Below are 19,000 nucleotides of genomic sequence, written 5' to 3'. Positions count from 1 at the left end.
GTAACTCTTCCTGCATATTTCTGTCTCTCTGTCTATCTCTTTTCCCAGTGTTTCTTTTAAAAGTTACCCAAATTTCAAAATCAGCCTTTCCTCCAACACTGGATTTTTGTGGGGTTTTGAGGGGGGAAGGACAAAAATCAAATAAATATACTTTCTTGTATGTGCAAATCCATAACACCTGCACCTTTGGACTGTAGAACAAGATTGAGATAATTTACCAATATACAGCTTCAAACATGTGATATGCAAACATTTTGTTTTTTTTAAAAAAGACAGATAAATATAAGGGAAGATTTTTTTTTTTACATTAAATGACTTTACATTTCTTATATTTTGGATGAACAAAGACAACTTAATATTAATGACGTTAACATAAAAGCTATGCTGGATAGATAGAATACATGATATGAACAAATGGTACAAAATGATGCAAAATTACCAGAATATTGACTTTAATGAGCAGAATGCTATTTAACACAAACAGAATTAATAGTAGTTGTGGTAGTGATTTTTATTTTTATTTTTTAGGAGACAGGATTATTTAGACAGTTTTTGTTGTTCAAAGATAAAATGTTTTATAGTGGGTGAAAGAAAGTTACCTGGAATACAGTTAAAAGAGCTTGTGGGAAATTATCGAAGGTGCTCCGTTTTGTTTGAGTTTCATCAAAATTAAATTTGCCTCCAAACAGCTGCATTCCAAGCAATGAGAAGATTATGATGAAGAGGAAAAGCAGAAGCAACAGTGAAGCAATGGACTTCATTGAGTTTAACAAGGATGCTACCAAGTTGCTCAGGGATGTCCAGTGCCTACAAATTAAAATGCGTGTGTTAACCAAAAAAAAAACCGTAAAAGAACAGTGCGTGATGAAATATTACAAAAGAGCTGCGGATCATACAAGTGTCAGTAGAACTCAGCAGTAAGTTGTTGTTGTTGCTGGTTTTTTTTTAAAAAAAAGCTCATTGCCTTTAATTTGATCTTACCTGGTTACTTTAAAAATACGGAGGAGACGGACACAGCGGAACACTGAAATTCCAAGGGGTGACATAATTTCCAACTCCACCAAGATGGTTTCAACAATGCCGCCACATACCACGAAGCAGTCAAAACGATTAAATAGGGATACAAAGTATGACTGCAGGCCCAAACTGTACATTTTTACCAACATTTCACAGGTGAATAAAGCCAGAAGAACTTTGTTAGCAATATCTAGAGGGGAAATATTCAGAAAATTATATTGGTTTTTACACCTCTGATTCAGTTTCATATGCTCTGCAGAAAACAATGACAGTTTCTATTTTGACCACTTTGAGCAAACAGAATCCTTCACTCCACATTCTTCTCAAGCTATGATGATGCAACCTATCCCCACCAAACCACAGCTCAGAAATAAAGGAGTTTGCTTCATAGCATTTCAAAGCAAATTTTCATTTCCTTCTTAAAATACACCAGTTTTACCTTTAGTACAGAAATTATTCAAAGTTTAGTGGGATTCTGATGTATGCCATATACAGTGTCTGCTTTGTTGTATCGTGTGAGTACAAATACCCTAGTACAAATTTTGTAGTAGACCCAGAAAAACCTCTCAGTGTCACAGACCAGAGGTGCTTGATAACAGCACACAGTTATAGTCCACAATCCATTTGACTACAGTAAACTGCAAGTTCAAATTAGCCTAGATTGCAATCCATCTAAGCTGTGGATTGCAATCCATCTAACCTGGATAAACTCTAGCTGCAACTGACTACATGGGGCTAAAAATTTGCTTATACCTTCCCATTGTTCTTTTTCGCAAAGCTTAAACAACCCAGAATGTCTACAAAATGCTAAATAAATAAACGGCTTTGTATTAAGTCTATAACAGTATTCTATTTGTTACTGAATGAATAAAACTTTCATTTTACCTTGTATCTGTGTCAACCAATCAGGCTGGTTGTAATGCTCAGATGAGATAGTTAATGTGTTCAGGAAGACCAGTACAATAACTAACCAATAAAACGAAACAGATTTGACAGCAGCTCTGCATCTTCTTCTATTGAATCGGTTCCATCGACGCCAACGCCGACTAAAATATAAAACAGCAGACATATTACAACACAGAATAAAACCACAAAAATTAGGCTTGAGGAATTTTTTTCTAGGTGCAACAAAACCACAGAAAGAACCCTGCTCTCGTGCCCATGTGCCATAACTCAGTTAGTTGGGGGATATAGCAGACACCCGGCAGATTTATCTCAAGGACCCGGTAGATGTGACAGGTGTAGACAATTCTTAACACACTTTGGTCCCAGGGTGTTTAAGGCTTTAAAAGTGAGAACCATCACTTTGAACCAATCTCAGAAACAAATAAGCAGCCGCTACAGGTTACAGTATCAGAGTTGGATCCAGATCCATTCTGTCTGATCCAATAAACGTTCTGACAAACGTTCTTGGTCAACAGAAGTTTCTGAACAGTCTTCGATAGCAGTTTACATAGCAAGCATTACACCCATCTGCTGTGGCAGTGGATTCTGCAGCAATGAACAGACAAGGTTGTTACCATTGATCGTGGCAGCACCAATCATATACTTTAGGAACAGGAAAATGAATCTCATGCCCCTTTCCCACCTCCTCAAGAGGGGATATCAACTATTGTATGTTTTAAGAGTCTAACAAGCAGCAATCAGTATACATTCCACTGCTTCACATAGAGATCTCTGGATCAGACAGGGAAAAAATCATGTCTGAATAAAGATTATGCAAATCAGGATTAGTTTAAAATTAGTTTCAGGTTAAAATTAGGGGCAAAGTCAAGGATACTATTTATACTTGATTTAAAAAAAGGAAGAAATGTGAAGATGAAATGGAGTCAGGATTTGCTGCTCTCATATTGTTGCCATTAATGACAAAGCTTTTTCATCTTTATGTGTGGCTGCCACATTCTACCTCTTAGTCCCCTGTCTTATAAAAACTGGCATTTCATGAGGTTTCCAATACATTTAAAATATTTTGGAAATATGCTACATTTGACGTAAGAGCAAATAAAAACCTCCAAGGACTATGGTGTGCTGCTAATCTTTGGGAGTCAAATGAACATAAACTGTCACAGCTACGCCTTGAATGTGAATGTATGTTGTATTTACATCTGATGGTGAGGAAAGATCACAAACACATTATTCATATCACAATATTATGGCCACTCCAGATCTTTGGTAATCAACTATACCAGTCTTCAGAGGAAGTGCTAAAGCTGACTAGGATGAAGAAGGTATATGCTGGGACCACAGGGCCTATTAGAATTTGCCAGTGAGGAAGCAGGGTTAGAAGAACCAAGGTTTCCATGCAATTCACACCAATCCCTATCCCTCTAGGATGGTGGCAGGAAGATGGTGGCAGCTTCAAGACTACAGTGGTACCTATGGTTACGAACTTAATTCGTTTCAGAAGTCCGTTCTTAACCTGAAACCGTTCTTAACCTGAGGTACCACTTTAGCTAATGCGGCCTGCTGCCGCCGCCGTGCCACCGTCACATGATTTCTGTTCCCATTCTGAGGTAAAGTTCTTAACCCAAGGTACTACTTCCACGTTAGCAGAGTCTGTAACCCAAAGTGTTTGTAACCCGAGGTGTTTGTAACCCGAGATACCCCTGTATTGCAAAAAAGCATTCCTTATGCTTAAGCTCAAAAGGGACGCGGGTGGCGCTGTGGGTTAAACCACAGAGCCTAGGACTTGCCAATCAGAAGGTAGGTGGTTCGAATCCCCGCGACGGGGTGAGCACCCGTTGCTTGGTCCCTGCTCCGGCCAACCTAGCAGTTTGAAAGCACGTCAAAGTGCAAGTAGATAAATAGGTACCGCTCCAGCTGGAAGGTAAACAGCATTTCCGTGCGTTGCTCTGGTTCACCAGAAGCGGCTTAGTCATGCTGGCCACATGACCCAGAAGCTATACGCCGCCTCCCTCGGCCAATAAAGCGAGATGAGCGCCGAAACCCCAGAGTCGGTCACGACTGGACCTAATGGTCAGGGGTCCCTTTACCTTATGCTTAAGCTCGCACATCCTTGCAAACCTGTCTACTTTCATAAAATCACCTTTTTGCAGGAAGTACCATTTACAATTGTGGAACACTTCGCAGTTTACTTTGGCTTTTATTCACCCCCAAAAATACCACCGTGTACAAGAACAACTACTCATGCAAGGTTAAGATACGCCAATAAGTTATGAAACTGAATAAAACCAACAGGTGTAACAACAGGTGTTTAGGTAGACTGAAGTCTACCAAATGCATGAAGTTGTGTGGCCATAAGCAAAACATCTAGGGCTCCATATTAAAGAAAGAAGTGAAGGTGCAGTAAGCACACATGGACTGGGGCATTTTTCAGCCCTGACAGCAGATTTTCTGTGAGCGGGAAAATATAGAATTCTTCTTATGGCTTTAGAAATCCTGAGCTATAGATCTTTAGATACATCTAGCCACCATTGTATATATAACCATAGTTATTGTCATTTTCTTCACTGCTGAGTCTAGGGAAGGAAAAAAACCATTTCGAAGATTCCTACCAGGTGAAATCCAAAATCCAATGAATGCGGTATTGATAGTTTTTAAGAGTTTTAAGTTCAAGATTAAGAGAGTTAGTTGTATAGCTGATTGATTAAATTATAGAAAGAGAAGCAGATAAGGAAACAACAACCTTGAGATTTTGGGGGGAAAGCTTTCTCAAAAGGTAAGAAACTTTAGAAAAGAATACAAGCTACTTGTATTTGTATTCTTAGGTTTTAGTGTGAACAAAGGCAAAGTTAAGAAACAAAGCAAGATACCATATTGAGAATATGACTGATTTTTTTTTATTGTGCTTCTAAATATCTGCCTAAAGAAAAGGGACATTAATATTGTATGGGTGAATTTCAAAAGAAATAAAAATATTTTTGTTGTGATTCTGATACATTACAAAGCAGCATTCTTGGAATATGGCATAAAATACTTCAAGTACTGCCTCTCCTCATATGAACTGACTTGGACCCTGTGATCATCAGCTGAGGCCCTTCTTCATGTGCCTCCTCCAAGAGAGTTCTGGATGGTGGCAGCACCAGAATCGGCCTTTTCTGCAGTGGCTTGTGGAATGTTCTCCCCAGGGAGACCGATCTGGCACTTTCATTACACATCTGTAGGTGCCAGGCAAAACATTTCTCTTCTTCCAGGCCTTCGGCTAGTTGAACAATCTATGGCCTTTTAAACTGTGTTGTGGGGAGGGGGTGGGTGGGTATTGTTTTTGCTTGCTACTATGGAATGTAGTTTTCTGTTTTCATATTGTAAACCATCCTGTGATCCTCGGATGAAGGGTAGTATAGAAAATTAATAGCAACATTTTTTTCCTACTCTGATGACAGTTATCAGCCCAAATAGATTTTAACCATATATATCCAAAAACCGTACAAAAAATCCCCCACAAAAAAATATTTCAGCCAAGTCAACTATATGCAAGTTGAATGAACAGAGTGAACTCTGAAGCATGCCTAGAAGATTTAGTCATTCAAAATAGATATTTTTTATTGGGTTGGGGGAGAATCTATTCTGCCCATTCATGAAACACATTTCAGGAATGCTGAAAAAGTCAGTGGAAGGGTAAGTGGAGGGGTGGAAGAGTTCACATTGATCTAAAGGCTAGTAGATTTGAGGCGGAGGAAGAAGCCACATCAGATGCATAATTATCATTAATAGTAACAATACAGTGGTACCTCCGGTCGCGAACGGGATCCATTCCGGAGGTCCAGCCATATCCCAAAGTTTTTGCAAATGGAGAGACCGCTTCTGCGCATGCAGCGAAACACTTTTGGGTTTGCCGTTTTTACAACCCGAAGTTTACGTTACCCGAGGGTAACGTAACCCGAGGTTCCACTGTACAGTGGACCCTCGGGTTAAGTACTTAATTCATTCTGGAGGTCCGTTCTTAACCCGAAACTGTTCTTAACCTGTTCTTAACCGGAAGCACCACTTTAGCTAATGGGACCTCCTGCTGCCGCCGCGCCGCCGGAGCACGATTTCTGTTCTCATCCTGAAGCAAAGTTCTTAACCCAATGTAATATTTCTGGGTTAGCGGAGTCTGTAACCTGAAGCGTATGTAACCCGAGGTACCACTGTAATAGACTCTGCCTTCCTCATATAAAGCAACTCAGGTGGCTAAAAAAGCAATTAAAAGTTGCACAAAAGCAGAGTACCGCACGATAAGGTTAAGATTGTTTCATTACTTATCATGTATCCAAACCTCAGCACGTGAAACTAAAACAGCTGCATATTCTTTTCTTGTTACTCCCCCCCTCCATTTGCATTCCCTTCCTCTGCTGTTTCCTTTTGTCAACTTTAAATCGGAAGCTCCTCAGAGCAGGGACCTGCTCTCTTGTGCTCCACATGCTGAATTTTAAAAACTACCGTATTTTTCGCCCTATAGGACGCACTTTTTCCCCTCCAAAAATGAAGGGGAAACATGTGTGCGTCCTATGGGGCGAATGCAGGCTTTCGCTGAAGCCTGGAGAGCGAGAGGCGTCGGTGCGCACCGACCCCTCTCGCTCTCCAGGCTTCAGGAAGCTATCCGCAAGCCTCACGCGTCCGGCGGGAGGCCCCGCTGGGCGCGCAAGGCTTGCGGGCGGCAGCCTGCAGCCCGAAGCATGGGGCGAGCTGCGGAGCCCGCCCCCTGCTTTGGGCAGATGTCGGCAAGCCTTGCGCGCCCGGCGGGAGGTCCCACCGGGCGCGCAAGGCTTGGGGTGGCTGCCTGCATCCCGAAGCAGGGGGCGAGCTGCGGAGCCCGCCCCCTGCTTCGGACAGATGTCAGCAAGCCTTGTGCGCAAGGCTTGGGGTGGCAGCCTGCATCCCGAAGCAGGGGGCGAGCTGCGGAGCCCGCCCCCTGCTTCGGACAGATGTCAGCAAGCCTTGTGCGCAAGGCTTGGGGCGGCAGCCTGCATCCCGAAGCAGGGGGCGAGCTGCGGAGCCCGCCCCCTGCTTCTGGCAGATGTCGGCAAGCCTTGCGCGCAAGGCATGGGGCGGCAGCCTGCATCCCGAAGCGGGGGGCGAGCTGCGGAGCCCACCCCCTGCTTCGGGGAGATATCGGCAAGCCTTGCACGCAAGGCTTGGGGCGGCAGCCTGCATCCCGAAGCAGGGGTGAGCTGCGGAGCCCGCCCCCTGCTTCGGGCAGATGTCGGCAAGCCTCGCGCGCCCGGCGGGAGGCCCCACCGGACGCGCAAGGCTTGGGGCGGCAGCCAGCAGCCCGAAGCATGGGGCGAGCTGCGGAGCCCGCCCCCTGCTTCAGGCAGATGTTGGCAAGCCTCGCCCACAAGGCTTGGGGTGGCAGCCTGTATCCCGAAGCAGGGGGCGAGCTGCGGAGCCCCCCCCTGCTTCGGGCAGATGTCCGCAAGCCTCGCATGCCCGGCGGGAGGTCCCGCTGGGCGCGCAAGGCTTGGGGCGGCAGCCTGTTCTGCGGGCTGGGGTCGGGGGAAGCTTGGGCTTCCCCCGCGCCTGCCCCGCGCCTGGGGGGGGAATAATTTTTTTTCTTTATTTCCCCCCCTAAAAAACTAGGTGAGTCCTATGGGGCGGTGCGTCCTATGGGGCGAAAAATACGGTATCCCATTTCTATAGGACCAATCATGTAAATGGGAAGTGGTAAAGTACCCACTTCAAATTCAAAGGTCACAGGTTCAATCACTAGTATCTCCACATAGGGCTGGGGAAAAACATGCCTGAAATTCTAGAAAGCTATAATAATAATAATGATGATGATGATGATGATGATGATGATGATGATAACAATAATAATACAGACAATACTGAGCTTGATTAATGGACCAATGGACTCGGTATATGGCAGCTCTTTGTGTTCTTTAAGCCATTATTGCTTATTTGTTTAATTACCTGATCAAGTTTTTGTGGCTAAATGTTGTTAGATTGCATATGATGCTGTATACATTTCTTGTGCAGTCACTAACCCATTTTAAAAAAAAGATTCAGTCATATTCAACCATAATATGTGTAGATTAACAGGGAACAGTTAAGGTACAGGGGGAAAGTGATTGAAAAGAGAGAGAAGAATACTGACCTGAACTTGGATTTTGAGATAATTTGACTAAAAGAAAAGGAAAACATATTTTTAAAGAAAATACGTAACAATTATTTACACAACTCCTTCTCCCTTGAAAGCTATGTTGGAAATTAAAAGCATTTAAAATTATTTCAATCTTGCATGTCTGCTTGATACAGAAATGTTCTATTGGTGTAAATTGCAAAATAATGGCACCTTTTTACTGCTTTTGAAGGATCAGCACAATAAAAGCTTACATAATTTACATACATAGGAAACATTGTCTTTTTGAATTGATCTTTTAGCAAAGCATATCAGTAATGATACTATTAAGACACCAATGTCAAACTGGTTCAGAAATAGATTATAATCAAAATTTCACGATCAAAAATCCTCCATGGCACTTACAGCAGATCCACCCCCAACAACCCTGCAAGGTAGACCGGAAGAAAATGACTGCCCAATACCATGCAGTGAGTTTGAAAGGGTTGAGCAGGAGTTTGAACTCAGGTTTCCAAGGTCTAAATCTAGCCACTACATCACACTGGTACAAATCATGGTTTGAACGTACTTATCAAGCGAACGGGGATTATCAGAAAACAATGTCTGAATTGTTAGGTAACAACACATGATAATAGCATCCATACCCTGTGCAATTTCTAGCAGCTGAACACTCACTACAGATTTATGACTTATAAAATAAGCAGTAAAGGACTACCAACTTAAATAAGCTTCAATGAGTGATTCAAGAAATGTACATCATTTTAATCATCCACATCTCAGAGAACTCCATTTTTGTTCAAAGACAATCTTCCTCAGAGTTTTCAGTTAATAAATTAACAGCACTAATGGTGTGTGTGTGCGTGTGTGGGTACACACACACACACAAAAAAAAAACTTAAATGAAGAAAACTGTTCCTTTGCTCAGGAATTGCTAGAAATAAAACCATTGACATTCCTACCATGCTGATTTGTACTCACCACAAAGCTCCACAGCATGCTGGGCCCTCCCCTTCTCCACCAACATTTTCCGTATTCACAGACTCAGTTTCACTCGCTTGCATGCTTGCTGTTGGTAAGATAGAAGATATAATTAGATTTTTAGCTCAGCAAAGCCAGCTACACTTTGCTTTGTGTGCATTGCACAGAAAAGCTGTGCATTTCTCAGGTATTTATTTAAAAGCGGGGGGGGGGGGAGCAGAACGAAGTGTGAAAATGTTCACTTTAGTTAGCTGGCCTATGATAGTTTACTCTTTTTCTTCTGCACAATCCCATTGTTTAGCCTGCACTGAAAAGGATGACCCCAAATCCAGTTTGGATATAAATGGTTTACAGCAAGCGAAGTTACAACCCTCGCAACTTCTAAGGTGCTTTTGTGGCCAGATTAGCCCATTGCATAGGGTTAGAATAGTTAAGTATAAAAAAGTTTAGCTTGAAAGGTTCCATTGAGCTTTCGTGTACCTTCTAAACCAGGATAGTGCAATGCACGGTCTAAGGGCTTGCAGTGCCTTTTTGGGTGACCCTCAGCAACACTTACGGCCCCACCAAGCCCTCCCTTCCCCTTCCCAAAGCAGGGTAAAAGAGATAAAGCAGTCGGTTTTGGGAATGACGCGTAAGAGCTCTGCCAGGGTCTTAGAGCTCTCCCTTCCCCTTCCCAAAGCCTAGTTAGTGCTTGCCCAGCTTTGGGAAGAAGGTGGGGGAGCTGTAGGATCCTGCCAGAGCCTCATGAAGGCAACGTGAGGGCAAGGGGGGACCCCTCATATTTGGGGCTCACTTCCCCCTCCCCTCTGGGTTCTGCCCACTGGGCATGAAAACTTGGGCTGCCCTGTTCTATAAGCTCAGCACAAAGAGCTTATAGAACCGCAAAAATGGAAAAGCATCTCTGTGCCTTGGGCACTGATCTTCTTAGTTGCAATCGTAATAGCAAGTGGGGAGACTGGCTGCTGCGCTCATGTCTTGCTTGTGGGCTTCCCAAAAGCGGGGCTCTTCTTAGTGCAAAAGGCAGAGCACAACAGTTTACATTTTTCTAAGACCCAGCATGTTCACCCATGCTTATGTTGGTATGGTAGCAGCTCAAAGAATTAACTACAAGCACCAGGAAGCTCCTGGTCTTAATCTTGCCTCTGCCATGCACAGCTCTCTCATGCCGCTTGGGGGTAATAGCACTGACCTATTGTATAATGTTGTTGTAAGGATTATTAAGCCCATGCAATATAGCATTCACAAGTGAACTGGTTCAATCTGTAGATGGAGGTTAGAGGTGGGGCTAACCCATTACTTTAAGAATGTCTGCACAGGGCCAGAGGAGCAAGGGTATAGGGAAAATTTATAATGCTTCGCATGGCAGCTGAGATGAAATTATTGCCTCAGCACACAGAATAGAGAGACAATTTCTTGCCAGTCCACAAAGACAGGCTGTCACCTAAAGCAGAACAAACAAACAAACAAACGGACAATAGACTGGCTTTTAAATTACCAGGACTCAGTTCCAGTAACATTTCTGCCTTCACTATCTTCACAAGTTTTGTCAGGGACAATTCTGACAGCTTTTATTATCTTGGTACTTGTTCTAATTAAACAATTTCCTCAGGTGTCAATGTTTTGCACAATATTTGCCCCCATTAAAGTTCTGAAGTACTGCTAGGTTGAACATACACTGTCTATGGCTCACTCCAGCCTGAGTACAACACCGTGCCTAATTCACAACCATGTGTTGTGATCTGCCAGGTGTAAATGAGAACCCTTCCCTCTTTTTAGTCACAGTCTGGTAGCAAGCAAAATAACCTAATGAAGGCCAAGATATGTGGCTAGCAGGGTTGCATTAATCCTGGTTAGCGGGGTCCACAATCCTTTTGAGTTGTTGTCAAACAACTCTCATTATGATCTACTCTGTTTAATTTAATGGCTTTCCAAGCAATCAGTATACATCTTGGGCTGCAATCTGATGCACACTTAACTGGGAGTAAGCTCCACAGATCATATGGGAACTTACTTTTGAGTAAACATGCCTAAGATTGAACTGTTAGTCATTTGTTGCACAGGATTAAGACTTCTTCCATCAATGTTTCGATTCTGTTATCTATCACACTTTCTCAGTCCTTTCTCAGTGTGGCATGGCAGTGTCACCAAGCACCATTCAATAACGCCTGCATCATCACTACCAATTCTAAGCAATTACACATTTTATTTTATATTTTATTTATTTTTTAATTCACCAGAGAGTGAGAATTTCTCCACTCTACCATTTAACCACTTGAAAGGTGGTGAACACTTAAAAGGCTACTCTCTGCCTCTAATTAATTTCTAGGGATTGTGTCCCCCTGTCTAATGTTGAAGCGTGTGTCTCCCTGGGTTTTAAAAAATATAACATGTGACTGTTTCAATGCCCCACGCCGCCCTCCCAACATAGCTACCCACATTTTAATCACTACCAACACTGGTTCGGGCCTAGCGAAGGATAATTCTGAGGAAGGAAACATTATCCAGAAAAGTCCTTAAATTGATTTGCACAAAAAGTCACCAAGCCTCTGGACTGTCCCACAAAGCAAAGAAAGAAGTTCCAATATATCCATGCACTTGGAGGAAAGAAAACAGTTCATTCTGCTGGCACTGCACAACACCGCAAACATACATTTTCGCCATTAGCAGAACTACCAGATGTCCTTGTTTTTAAGAGAAAGCTTGTTCTTGGTCAATGCGCCATCATATCCTGAGAGCTTTTAAACACTTTATGGTTTTCATCACATTGAAACTAAAGTGATGTACTCATATCTGACTCATTTGCCTTTCTAGATCGTATGCTTTAACTTGATTGAGAGCTATTCAATGGAAATTTAAACGAGTATAATGAAATTTCAGCTTACAGTTGTTGCACTGCAGCAACAATCTCATTGAAGCATGCATTCAAGCAGCAAATCACTTCCATGCAAGATGTGTGTCCACATGCAATTTAGGGAATATATTTACTCCCAGGTGTTTGAGAATTTAAACAACAGCACTCAGAACTCATTGCCTAGATTGAAACACAGCCACTGCAAAACAGAACACATTTTTTACCATGTTTGTTTGACCCACGGCAACATCTAAATCTGCTTTTCTTCTTGTCGTCTAATAAATCGGCCAACGTAACCCCTTCATGTTAAACACATGCAACCCCGTCAATAAAACAGCAGGTGGCAGCAGCAGCAGTGCAAAAGACAATAAAGGATCCACATTCAGTGCAATGCCAGTTGAGATGCTACATGACACAGGAGGACTATATTGGCTTTGCTATCAGCAACTGCAGCCTAAATCTAGGACTGTGTAAAATTGAGAGGACTGAAGTGGCAAGGCTTCTGAATTTCATTAAGAGCACCCGATCATCTCCTCCCTCTTAAGCCTCCCAGGCGAAATCTCAGAAGCCAAAAGGTATGTTTGTGGAGGAGAGTAGCTGCACAGGCAGCTCTCCTATGGCTATCAGAAGCAGAATTATATAAAATAAAGCACGCATATGCCAATGCAATTTCTGTAATTGATACAGGGCTGTAGCCGAGTTGTCAAGCATGCGTGCAAAAGGTCCTGAATTCAATTCACCAGATAAAAATGGGGATGCCTAGTATCTGAAAGCCTGGAGAGGCACTGCCAGGGCTTATTTACTGTGCTTTCTAGGCACAGGTCCCCACTTTAAAGCACTGTGTCTGAGTGCTTCTTTTTCTTTTTCTTTCTTTCTTTTTTTGTCCCAGTGCTTTCCCCATGAAAACCTGCCCTTTAAAGCTGAATCAGAACAAATGGCAATTCAGCTTTCAAGAGGAAAAAAGTGCGCAGACACAGGACTTTAAAGTGTGGACCTGTGTCTAGAAAGGCAGCACAAAAGGAAGTCTGGATGAGCTAGATGTACCAATAGTCTGGTAAAGCAGCTTCCTGTGCTCCTAAAACCAATTTTCTTTGGTGCAGAATTTTGATTAGTTTTTAAAGTAATCGTAGTAACTACATTCTTGCTTAAATTAATTTACTCCTTACAGTAATTCTTGGCCAAGCTGGGGAGGGCTCACAATAGATCCTGAGGGAACAGAGGTGAGTCATTGCTGGCAGTTGCACAGATCATAAACCGCTTTCTATTCAGTGATTAGTAATTAGCATCCTGATAGTTTTACAAGGGTATCTTTACAGTAGAGTATAAAGATTAAGGGCTGATTCACAGAACTGCAAATCAGGCTTGTCTTTCAACTCAAGTTAATTGTTTTGCCTGCTTGGGTTGAATGTGTCAACTCCCACAAACATAAATCGCACATGGATGCTAGCACACAATTCGTCAAAGGCACTGACACCTGAGATTTGTGTTTTTTCTATCCAGGCTGGCAAGCAGCTCTCCCCAGTCTTGGATACCCCAGATGCTGCAAGACTACAACTCTCATCTTCCTTGACCATTAGCCAAAATGGCCAAGGACTGATGACAGTTGTTGTCCAATAATATCTGGGGACCAAAAATAAGGGGGAAGGCCAGGTACTTTAGCACATGTTTTAAAACCAATTGTATTTCTACTCTATCAGTGTTGTCTATTTCAAAGGAGAGCAGGGTGGATTTGTATATGCAATATTAAGGCTACAATTCTATGAACATTAACCTGGGGGAGGGGGGGAAAGCATCACTGAACACAGTGGGACTTTCTTCCAAGTGTGTGTGTGTAGGATTGGTCTGCACATGCAGATACCAGTTTCCCCATGGCTGACACAGCCCTGATCATATCCAACTCTCTCTATCTCAGAACCAGAATAAGAAAACTGGGAATTAACAATGGACTTGCAGAGTTACTCCGAAGACTAGCAAGACAATAAAGCACCTTGCAAAACGGTGGATTAGAAGTAACATAAAGCTAAGTTGGGATGCGGGTGGCACTGTGGTTTAAACAACCATGCCGCTTGGACTTGCCAATTGGAAGGTCAGCGGTTCGAGACCCCGCAACAGGCTGAGCTCCCGTTGTTTGGTCCCAGCTCCTGCCAACCTAGCAGTTCGAAAGCACACAGTGCAAGTAGATAAATAGGTACCGCTCTGGCAGAAAAAGTAAATGGCGTTTCCGTGCACTGCTCTGGCTTCGCCAGAAGTGGCTTAGTCATGCTGGCCACATGACCCAGAAAAACTGTCTGCGGAAGTGGACAAACACCGGCTCCCTCAACCTGTAAAGTGAGATGAGCACCGCAACCCCAGAGTCGTTTGCGACTGGACTTAACTGTCAGGGGTCCATTTACCTTTCTAAAGCTAAGTTAAAAGGGTCAGTTGTATTAAAACTGGTCGTTTCCACATCATCGCATTCTACAGCAATGAAAACAAATTATGTTGCTGCAGCAGAAGTACAAAAAAAAATTCACATCACTAAGGCCAACCAGCATCACTCTTATTACACTCATTTAAGAAATCAGTTGACAAAGTGCATGTCATTCTCACATAAGATAGGGAGTAATTAATTTTCTGTAATCTAACTACAGTATCACACAATGGCATTTTAAGTGGCAGAATCTTCCAAGAGAATAAAAAGGAGAGATATGGCAGAGCACTATAGATTGTGTTTTGAGAAAGGCAGGTTTCTTAAAAGAGCACAAATAATAATAATGCAGCCCAGCAACTTTAATGATTTCCTTGTTAAATTTTATGTTACTCAAAGATTTTCCGTAGCAATATTCAGAATGTTCTGAGTAGCTTACTCTGAAATATATTCCATGGCGATATTACTAACAGATTAACTGTTCCATTACAGGATGTGCTTGATATGGCACAGATTGCTGCTTTAAGACACCATTACCAGTAACACACAAAGACACTGGATGCTTGATCAGGGCCAGAGAACATCTCTGCAGAGGTTGATAATAGTAGGATCACTGCCTGAGACAGATATCATTGACTCTAAAATTAGCCAAGCAAGTGGCTAAAATTGCTGTTTCCCTTTTAGAAGCACCAAGGGATGGATCTCCAGATGGACCAATTTTCTCTACATCCACAAGATGTTGATAAGCAATTTGGGGGTTGTTTTACAGCTATCTCTGGCTTCAGGAAGAAGACTGAAAGGCCAAGGGGCTCCCCAGCTAGCCAGCTCTTCTATCTAAGCAGCTTAAAGAAAACCTAAATGTTAAGGAGGATTTTTGATTCTATGCAAAACTAGCTGTCAGGTCAGCAATTTCTAGCCTGGTCCTCTAATAGTTAACACTATTATGTTAACAGTTAACACTATGTAGAAAAATTGCTCTTCAGAAAATTACTGCTTGCTGTAATATACCCCCATTTATTTTGACAGTTTGTCAAAATAAAACAATAACAATCTTACAGTGTTGACATTCGTCAGTAAAATTTAAAGTAACATAAAATGCAGTCTGACATTTTAGGGCCGAAAATGGCTCTTGCAACTCATTGCTAGATCTCAAGGATGCAAGTTCTGTACATGCCAACCCTGCAAATACATATATGTGCATGTGCATTTTTAACATAACATCTTGAATTAATACAAAATGTAACTGAGGTTGCAATCTATTATTGTTGTTATTGTTATTATTACATTGATAACACGCTTTTCACCGGCAGGTCCTAGGGCGGGTTACCACAATTTAAAATTCAGAATTCAAAACAGTTAAAACAGTACATTCATAGGTATAGGGTGGATCCTGAAAACACACATAAAAAAAGGTAAAGGTACCCCTGCCCGTACGGGCCAGTCGTGTCCGACTCTAGGGTTGTGCGCCCATCTCACTTAAGAGGCCGGGGGCGAGCGCTGTCCGGAGACACTTCCGGGTCACGTGGCAAGCGTGACGAAGCTGCTCTGGCGAGCCAGCACCAGCGCAGCACACGGAAACGCCGTTTACCTTCCCGCTATAAAGTGGTACCTATTTATCTGCAGCACACGGAAACGCCGTTTACCTTCCCGCTATAAAGTGGTACCTATTTATCTGCAGCACACGGAAACGCCGTTTACCTTCCCGCTATAAAGTGGTACCTATTTATCTACTTGCACTTAAGAGTGCTTTCGAACTGCTAGGTGGGCAGGAGCTGAGACCGAAAGACGGGAGCTCACCCCGCGACGGGGATTCGAACCGCCGGCCATACAATTGGCAAGTCCTAGGCGCTGAGGTTTTAACCACAGTGCCACCCGTGTCCATATCAGGTGTCAAAGACAGGGTAAAAAGGTGCATCTTCAGCATTCACTGAAGCTTGTATAGCAAAGAAACCAGGTGCACCACGACTGATGCTCTCTTTTGGGCTGCCACTACCTGCAAACTTCTGACAGATGTGGAACTGCTAAGCTGCTGATCATAACACCTGGGAAGGTTTGTAGGGAAGGAGGAGCTCTCTCTGATATATGGGCCTAAGTCATTTGGAGCTGCAAACACTAGCTGAGCACCTTGAACTGGGCCCGGAAACAAACTGACAACCAATGCAGCAGTTTATATGTGTTCCAAAGGCAAGCCCAGCCAGTAATCTGGCTGCCGCATAATAATGTTAGAGTGCAGGTAAAGAAAGTAGTCATTTACAACAGAAACAGTTATCTGCAGGTGGGGGAGAGGGGAGAATTACAGACATCTGAGTATAACGCTATTATGTGAGCAACAGTCTCTCCCATACAGTAAACTACTTTTAGAGCACACTATATTCTTTTGTTAGCAGTAATAAAGTGAGAAGACATGACATACTATTCCGTTTGCCTTCTCCATCACCTTCCTCTTCATTCTCAGGGTCAATATCTTCTGCTTGTGTAATCCAATCCAAATAGCCTTTGAGATCCTCTTCAAGCTGCTGCTTTTCACGCAGCTTCTGAAAATCTCCCCTGGCCTTGGCTTTTTCTCTTTCCTTGGAAAACTCCCTATTGGGTTCAGATAAAACGTAACAGAAATATTGATTTATGAAGCTGTAGGCTTTCTGAGGGGGAAAAAAACCAGACCCCAGTATTTCTTTTTCACACAGTTAAACAAAATAAAGAAACTGTACAGAAAAGTGAACAGTTTCCACAGATCACAACAGTGATACGAGTCACACAACATGCTTCATTCCTTATACACTTATTAAGCTCCTATGTACTGATAATAATAATAAAAATACAGCTTACAATTATTTGGTCACAATAACTAAGTTGACATCATGTTGGATCTTTCCTCCCACCTTTAAAAACCTCAATGTTGTACTTATGTTGTCCTTCTCATTTAGAAATTAAATGATTATTCTAAATAGCACCTTCTACTTAATAGGGCCAAGGTTTGAAGGCATAATGGCTTCATGGAATTACACCTGGGGGAAATGGCATATACCAATGAAATGTAAGTGTGAACACATATTTGAGAAAAAGGCAGTTCATTTCAAACCTAAAAGCAGGATTTGTCCCCTTGAGTCACCTATACAAGGGTGAATCTCCTTTACGCAAAATATCCCAACTGAATTAAGGTTCCTATGTGGAAATTTCCAAGCTATCTCACATCAGTATGAATAGAGGGAACCCATGATGGACAGTGGAGAGAATGTAAATGACAGAGTTTCAAGTCTGCTCTTCAATGCTGCAATTTGTCCTCAGGAGGATGGGGGAATAAAACAATGCAGCGCAGCCTGCTTGATTAAATAACCAAAGACCCTCAAACAAAAAGAAAAACCCTTAATCTGAACAAAATAAAAAAATTCCTTCCAGTAGCACCTTAGAGACCGACTAAGTCTGGTATTGGTATGAGCTTTCGTGTGCATGAACACTTCTTCAGATATATTGGTATCTGAAGAAGTGTGCATGCACACGAAAGCTCATACCAACAACAAACTTAGTTGGTCTCTAAGGTGCTACTGGGAGGAATTTTTTTATTTTGTTTCAACTATGGCAGACCAACACGGCTACCACCTTAATCTGAGTGACAGAAATGACCATAGTGGTCACAGAATACATGCCTTACAAGGAGAAGGTTGCAGATTCAATCCCTAGATTTCAGGGCACTGAATTGGGAAAGACTGCTGCCCAAGACAGCAGAAACCCATTGCCTGATATTGCTAGACGGTGCTGGGCAGGATGAATCAATGATCTGGCTCACTGTAAAACAGCTTCATATTACCTAATGGAAGCTTCCTGATCAAAAGAAAATGACTTCTGGAAACCACTAGTGCATTTCCTGCATTAGATCCTTTTAAATGTGTCAAAGGTACATGACAGCATGTGTTCCCAAATTGGAAATTCTTCATTATCTCTTGGAATAAGAGATGATTGAGGGAGCTATCTTAACACCCCATTGTGCTGGGCTGGGTTTATGTGTTGGATTTGAGCCAGTCTCACTGCAAATCACACTGCCCCCCTCCACCTTCCATCCTGCTCATTTTGGATTTGGTGGTGGCATTGCTGCAGAGGAGAGAGAGGTTTGGGTTGTGCCCTTAGGCTGTAGGAACATACTCTTACCTGGGAGTAAGTCTCACTGAACTCATAGAACTACCACTGAACTGAATGGGACTTACTTCTGAATAGACATGCATAGATTTGTGCTGTTAAACAATAAATGTGAGAACCTAGATAATGCATTTATTGTAAAGATGACATCTAAACTCATGTCACACTCCCCAAAACAGCCCAGTAAGAACTCAGCATGCTCAACCATTACCAGGAGACACAGAAATTTGAGTGTCAGTTGAAAAAGAAATACACAAAGCTGAAATATGCTAGAGAAAGTTGTGGCTGCCTAGAATCCTAAACAGAATAATTCCTGTTAGGGGATTATGATATACTGCCACATTCTGTTGCAGGTACCATTCATTTCAGTGGAACTTGCTCAGAAGATGTTCCACCAGAACCCTCATCATGTCTTCACCACTTCTATGAAATAATATCAGACTTCACAGATTGAAGTCAACCTACTCATCCCTACAGATGAGAGAGATTCATCAAAGACTATGTGGTTATGACTGCTACAACAGTACTATTACACCTCTGCACTTTCACTAGAACACCTGAATGTGACTTCTAATGGCCAATCTAGATGATG

General features: G+C 42.5%; 1 protein-coding gene across 22 annotated transcripts in view; it reads right to left on the bottom strand.

Moving 5' to 3' along the window:
* CACNA1D (calcium voltage-gated channel subunit alpha1 D) overlaps positions 1-19,000 on the bottom strand; it is a 185,439-nt gene that overhangs the window by 77,343 nt on the left and 89,096 nt on the right. For 21 of the 22 annotated variants that reach the window (XM_053377825.1, XM_053377807.1, XM_053377830.1 and 18 more), the window contains 6 exons: positions 16,691-16,860; positions 9,020-9,107; positions 8,057-8,083; positions 1,903-2,063; positions 982-1,207; positions 600-807 (listed from right to left, as the gene is read on the bottom strand). In XM_053377825.1, the coding sequence (XP_053233800.1) occupies positions 600-807; positions 982-1,207; positions 1,903-2,063; positions 8,057-8,083; positions 9,020-9,107; positions 16,691-16,860 (880 nt within the window). The remainder of the gene's footprint in view (positions 1-599; positions 808-981; positions 1,208-1,902; positions 2,064-8,056; positions 8,084-9,019; positions 9,108-16,690; positions 16,861-19,000) is intronic. The other variant, XM_053377809.1, reaches the window with a different exon arrangement.

This window comes from Podarcis raffonei, chromosome 2 (genome assembly GCF_027172205.1).
Source record: "Podarcis raffonei isolate rPodRaf1 chromosome 2, rPodRaf1.pri, whole genome shotgun sequence".
NCBI lineage: Eukaryota > Metazoa > Chordata > Lepidosauria > Squamata > Lacertidae > Podarcis > Podarcis raffonei.
The sequence above is the reverse complement of the archived record's forward strand: the minus strand, read 5'-3'. Positions and strand labels throughout refer to the sequence as shown.